At 43.2% G+C, this 6,882-nt stretch overlaps 1 protein-coding gene across 1 annotated transcript in view; it reads left to right on the top strand.

Annotated features, from left to right (window-relative positions):
- Positions 1-5,136: 5,136 nt before the first annotated feature.
- Positions 5,137-6,882, top strand: part of SLC27A6 (solute carrier family 27 member 6) — a 65,541-nt gene continuing 63,795 nt past the window's right edge. Inside the window, exon 1 of the mRNA XM_008014310.3 lies at positions 5,137-6,267. Within this exon, the coding sequence (XP_008012501.3) occupies positions 5,787-6,267 (481 nt within the window). The 5' untranslated portion in view covers positions 5,137-5,786. The remainder of the gene's footprint in view (positions 6,268-6,882) is intronic.

Below are 6,882 nucleotides of genomic sequence, written 5' to 3'. Positions count from 1 at the left end.
CTGCTTTTTTTTCTTTTTTTTTTTTTTCCATTTACTTGCTAGGTCTTTCTCCATCCCTTTATTTTGAGCCCTATGTGTGTCTGTGCAAGTGAGATCAGTCTCCTGAATACAGCACACTGATGGGTCTTGACTCTATCCAATTTGTCAATCTGTGTCTTTTAATTGGAGCATTTAGCCCATTTACATTTAAGGTTAATTTTGTTATGTGTGAATTTGATCCTGTCATTACAATATTAGCTGGTTATTTTGCTCGTTACTTGATGCAGGTTCCTCCTAGCACTGATAATCTTTACAATTTGGCATGTTTTTGCAGTGGCTAGTACCAGTTGATCCTTTCCATGTTTAGTGCTTCCTTCAGGAGCTCTTGTAAGGCAGGCCTGTGGTTACAAAAGCTCTCAGCATTTGCTTGTCTGTAAAGGATTTTATTTCTCCTTCACTTATGAAACTTAGTTTGGCTGGATATGAAATTCTGGGTTGAAAATTATTTTCTTTAAGAAAGTTGAATATTGGCCCCTACTCTCTTCTGGCTTGTAGAGTTTCTGCTGAGAGATCTGCTGTTAGTCTCATGGGCTTCCCTTTGTGGGCAACCTGACCTTTCTCTCTGGCAGCCCTTAACATTTTTTCCTTCATTTCAACTTTGGTGAATCTGACAATTATGTGTCTTGGGGTTGCTCTTCTCAAGGAGTATCTTTGTGGTATTCGCTATATTTGCTGAATTTGAATGTTGGCCTGCCTTGCTAGGTTGGGAAGTTCTGGATAATATCCTGAAGAGTGTTTTCCAACTTGGTTCCATTCTCCCCGTCACTTTCAGGTACATCTATCAGGTGTAGATTTGGTGTTTTCACATAGTCCCATATTTCTTGGAGGCTTTGTTCATTTCTTTTTACTTTTTTTCCTCTAAGTTTCTCTTCTGGCTTCATTTCATTCATTTGATCTTCAATCACTGATACCCTTTCTTCCACTTGATTGTATCGGCTACTGAAGCTTGTGCATGGGTCATGTAGTTCTCGTGCCATGGTTTTCAGCTCCATCAGGTCATTTAAGGTCTTCTCTACAGTTTATTCTACTTAACCATTTGTCTAATCTTTTTTCAAGGTTTTTAGCTTCTTTGTGATAGGTTCAATCATCCTCCTTTAATTCAGAGAAGTTTGTTATTACCAATCATCTGAAGCCTTCTCTCAACTTGTCAACGTTATTCTCCACCCAGCTTTGTTCTGTTGCTGGTGAGGAGCTGCATTCCTTTGGAGGAGAAGAGATGCTTCTTTTTAGATTTTGGATTTTTAGAATTTTCAGCTTTTCTGCTCTGGTTTCTCCCCATCTTTGTGATTTTATCTACCTTTGGTCTTTGATGATGGTGATGTACAGATGGAGTTTGGTGTGGATGTCCTTTCTGTTTGTTAGTTTTCCTTCTAACAGTCAAGACCCTCAGCTGCAGGTCTGTTGGAGTTTGCTGGAGATCCACTCCAGACCCTGTTTGCCTGGGTATCACCAGCAGAGGCTGCAGAACAGCAAATATTACAGAATGGAAAATGTTGCCACCTGATCCTTCCTCTGGAAGCTTCATCTCAGAGGGGCACCCAGCATATGAGGTGTCAGTCAGCCCCTACTGGGAGGTGACTCCCAGTTAGGCTACTCAGGGGTCAGGGACCCACTTGAGGAGGTAGTCTGTCTGTTATCATATCTCAAACTGCATGCTGGGAGAACCACTGCTGTCTTCAAAGCTGTCAGACAGGGACGTTTAAGTCTGCAGAAGTGTCTGCTGCCTTTTGTTCAGCTGTACCCTGCCCCCAGAGGTGGAGTCTACAGAGGTAGGCAGGCTTCCTTGAGCTGTGGTGGGCTCCACCCAGTTCGAGCTTCATTGCCACTTTTTTACCTACTCAAGCCTCTGCAATGGCGGACCCCCCTCCTCTAGCCTTGCTACTGCCTTGCAGTTAGATCTCAGACTGCTGTGCTAGCAGTGAGCAAGGCTCCATGCACACCTCTTATTTTTAATGTTCAGTTTGCTTCATGAGTCCTTGTGTTGAGTAATAATCTGGGCAAAGATTATTCATTAATACAAATAAACATTAGATTATAGGAAGAGTAAACTTCCCATGAAAACCAAAGTTATCATCAGATCCTAAAAGCAGTAATTAAAAACTGAGCAGGACCCCATTCCCAGGTAGAATTGTAAAGTGGATGACTCCTGCATCCAGCATTCTCCCATTCATTTTCAGAGACATCCAACTCCCTCACTCACCTCACTGCCATCCCCTTTCCCAAGACCCAGCTGCAGTCTAGATAGTCAGAGTTTCTTGGCCCATTTCAAGCACTCATCATGATGTTTAGCCACCAACCCAGCATTGTTTGGCATCTTTCTAAATTTCTTGGTTTTTACTAAAACCTCCCATAATCCAAATGATGACTGCTATAGAATTGCATCAGAAGACATGAAGACAAGTGATTTGACAGCACAGAGTCAGAATGCTTAGGCTACAGTGGCAAAATCCTGTGAGCTCCATGTCTGTCATATGTTGCTATTTGTTCAGTCTTACTTTGATCTACTCACTAAACAATTCGTCTTCTACAGAGCTGAGGGTGCAACGGTGGTCGGTAGTGGGTTAAAGAGGAAAGTCAAATCAGAAATGAAGAAGGGGTTGAGGAGACCATATGTAGATTAAAAATAAACTTTTTTTGGCTTTGATTTTCATTTAGTCACAATATTTTTATTTTCAAATTACATTAAAGAAAAACATACAGTCTTTATATTTTCTAAAGGAGAACCAGAGAAATATCACACTGTTCCTATTCAAAAGTAATGTTAGCAGGAATGTCTAGACTATTTCTATGTGTTTATTTCTCTTTATTTTAGTGAAATAATAGATTTACTCACTTGCAACTAACTGTCGCTGTGTTTCTCCCATTTCAAAATACTTAATTATTCTAGCTAAAAATTGTATTTATTTTACTTAGCTGCCTTTGGTAGCATTTGAAAGTGAATGCAAAATTTCTGGACAAAATAGAAACAGATACATGGGCTAATATAGGTATATACACAATACTGCTAACTGTCCCAAGATTTTTCATTGATTACCTCTTCCATGGTGAGATTTCAGGCATAAAATTGGTTTGGGTTAGTACAAATTCTGGCCCAACATATACTTACTTGTAGTTCTTCCTAATAAATCAAACAAGCTCACATTTGCGGTGCTGAATATATTCTAAATTCATTGTATCTGTAATTGCTAAAAATTTAGTTTCATGCCTTAGGATGGTATTAGAATGTCCATGATAAGAAAAATAAGTGTAGCAAAATGAGTTTTTTGTGAATTTAATTTTATTCATTTTAAAATGTGGTCCTCTATTATAAGTGGCATTCCCTTCCTTCTTTAAAATGTTGAAATAAATCCTCTCTTTATGAAACAATGGTAACAGTAGATGGTCAGTGTTGTAACGTGTGCTTAATGTTTTAAATGTAGCAAAATAAAAGAAATGCCACGCCTATCTTTCTGTATCTCCGCTGGAGAAGGACAGATTTTACTCTTTAAAATTACAAAAGTCTGAGACCAACTGCTCCATATTCTTTTGTGTTCTTTAAATGTTATTTGGAGGTGACTTAAGTAGACTAAAGCTAGAAGAGAAAACAATAGAATGTCAAAGACATTTTTCAACATTGCAATGTTTTCAACATTGCATAACATTGCAAGTTATAAGCTACTTGATACTATTTCTTAATTAAAAAGATATTTCTGAATCGAAAAGATCAGAGCTTCTGAGTAAATTTAGAAAGCATTTTTTTGTCATTTACAGAAAAGGGCTTTAAGAGCCTATGTTCCTTTGGCTTTCAGAGAGCTCTTCACTGTGACTTCAAAGTAGTCATTTTCAGATGAATAAACTGGAGCTCGTCTTTGGAATTATCAGGGTTTTTTTTTATTACAGAATCTGAGGTTAGCCAGAATCCATTTGCAGAACATAAGGCAGAAGGGAGAAACACCTGACAAGCTGAGGCCATCCTTAATTATTTTAACACATGCAATTAACCATTTATATTCACTTAAAAGCAGGCAGCTAGGATGATGGTGTCTGCTAGAAAAAATACGTGTAATGAAATGTTCTTTAGTTTTTTATCTTTAGTACAATTTCATCTTCGTATAAAATTTTGTTATCCATTCCACTAACTTGTTACTTCTCCACTCCACCTCCCCACTCCCTTTAGAATCCTTAGTTTGAAGACATAATTCTTTAAATGATCTGTCTCAGGGAGGGGGGAATCCTGTTATTTTTAAGGACTGAAAATAGCATTATAAACTTTGTTTTATTTTTAAATATGAATATCGACTGAAGCTGTCAATCAATATTGTTGCCAGATTTTGTAAAATGCACTGTCTTGGTCCTCTAACGACAGAGTTCTAATATAAATGTAAAAACCAACCTATCAATATGTTTTCCAAAAATACTTTTTGTAAAGAACAGTACAGTTTTGTGATGTGTCCAAATATTCCTTTATTACAAAAATTATTGGATCTGTCCAGTTCATAAATATTCCTTCCCTCCCTCCCTCCCTGCCGCTCTCTCTCTCTCTCTGCAGCTTTTTGGTGTTTGTTCTTTTCTTTCCATTCTCTAGTTATTAACTGGTTCAATGGGTGACCTTTTGTGCGACACTGTTCTACCTTACCAGCCTCGCCAGGGCCCCCGCGCCGCCCAATTCTAGCAACCCTGGTTCTCCTGTGACCCCAAGCCTTCCAGATCTCTAGGTTTCCCCCCACGGGACTGTCACATTCTTCCCCGCCAGAAACGCCAGTCGCGGGCCTCCTCCCTGGGGTGTGAGCAGGTCGGCGCGACACGCTTCTCCAGACGCGCGCCCAGGGACGAGCTGGCGGAGGGGCCCAGGCAGTTCCAGCTGCGGCACTCCAGTAGAAGTGGTTGGCACTGAGCCTGGAGGCCGAAGGAGGGGGGCAACACTCTTGCCGCGATTCGGAGGAGAGCTACACTAGGCCAGCCTAACGACACTCGGAGTGCGAGCTGCGGCTGGGGTAGGGGCAGCCCCTTCCAGTGGGCGTGTGGGTCACCTATGAGCAGTTCTCGGGGACCCGTTGCATCCGAGGGACTGGGCGGGGTTGGGCGGGGCTGGACGCGGGCAGCGCTCAGGAGTCCTGGAACTCGCTGGCCCTGCGGCCACGGGCCAAGGCGTGGTCCTGAGCCCCTGCGCGGTTTCTGGTGCGTAGAGACTTTAAATCACTGCGCTTCTCAGTCATCGTCACCCCAGCTTTTCTCGGCTGGAATTCAGCCTCCAACTCAAGATCGCGGGAAAGACTACCTGAGAGGAGAAAAGCTTCTGTCCCTGGACCTTCTTCTGAGGGTGGTGAGGTTTGTTTAGGGTCGTAGAATCAGGGGAGGACTGACCCAGCCCTCACAGAGAAGAGGGCTGGAAAGTCCTGGAGAACCCGCAGAGCACGGGCCGCTGTCGCGGTTGGGAGGCGAGGACGCAGCGCTGGGGTCGTAGATTCCGAGACCCCTGAGGGTGGCTGTGTTGGTTTCTCGCAGGAGTCGGAGGCTCCCTGCTCTCCAGCCGCCCAGTGACCCAAGATTAATCTTCAGCACCACTTGGGGCGACCTTTTCAGTGCAAAGCTCTGATTCTGTTTCTCAGGATTCCTCCCCACCCCGTTCCGCCCCGGAAAAGCTGACAAGAACTTCAGGTGTAAGCCCTGAGTAGTGAGGACCGGCGGTCTCCGCGGAGAGCTGTGCCTGGAAGAGAAGGACGCTGGTGGGGCTGAGATCAGAGCTGCCTTCTGGTCCCGTGGCCCCCATGCTTCTGTCATGGCTAACAGTTCTAGGGGCTGGAATGGTCGTCCTGCACTTCGTGCAGAAACTCCTGTTCCCTTACTTTTGGGATGACTTCTTATTCCTGGTGAAGGTGCTGCTCGTTATAATTCGTCTGAAGAAGTACGAAAAGAGAGGGGAGCTGGTGACTGTGCTGGATAAATTCTTGAGTCATGCCAAAAGACAACCTCGGAAACCTTTCATCATCTATGAGGGAGACATCTATACCTATCAGGATGTAGACAAAAGGAGTAGCAGAGTGGCCCATGTTTTCCTGAACCATTCCTCTCTGAAAAAGGGGGACACCGTGGCTCTACTGATGAGCAATGAGCCGGACTTCGTTCACGTGTGGTTCGGCCTCGCCAAGCTGGGCTGCGTGGTGGCCTTTCTCAACTCCAACATTCGCTCCAACTCCCTCCTGAACTGCATCCGCGCCTGTGGGCCCACAGCCCTAGTGGTGGGCGCAGGTAGAGTATGGGGTGTGGTCTGCTTATACAGAACGGCAACCCACCTGCTTTCCTACCTTTTTTTTTTTTCTTTAGGATAATTCATAACTAATATTTTGGATGAGTGAAGTGTGCATGTTAAGAGTACAAAATAGTTTTACAATTCTATGCTGATTTAACACCTATCTCCTCCTTTCAGGCATGCAGTTTCAGAAAACTTTTATGAAATCTCTGCTTCCTACCATTTTGAGACAGGGACAGTTTTACTGCTACTGGTACCTTCAGTGAGTGCACGAACACACAGAGAACTTGGTCAGTTCTAAATTTTATCAGCTGACAAAATGATGAATAGGAAAGTTATCTGACTTCATTGTGACACACCCACCTACCTCTAATTGTGCATTATCAAGGATGACTACATTTGCAGAAGAGATATATTTAATGGAAAGTACATTAATTCCTTTCTTCATGTCTGCTCCTATTTTATACTGTCTGCAAGCTAGGACTTGCCTAACAAGGTTGTGCTCCCACCTGTGAGCCAGAAAGTGGGCTCTTGGCAGACTCTAGGGCCCTTTCTATTTCTTCTCCTGATCCATGCATGCATCTTTTTCTTTTTTTCACCAAGTTCTACCCTTC

Source organism: Chlorocebus sabaeus, chromosome 23 (assembly GCF_047675955.1).
Source record: "Chlorocebus sabaeus isolate Y175 chromosome 23, mChlSab1.0.hap1, whole genome shotgun sequence".
NCBI lineage: Eukaryota > Metazoa > Chordata > Mammalia > Primates > Cercopithecidae > Chlorocebus > Chlorocebus sabaeus.
The sequence above is the reverse complement of the archived record's forward strand: the minus strand, read 5'-3'. Positions and strand labels throughout refer to the sequence as shown.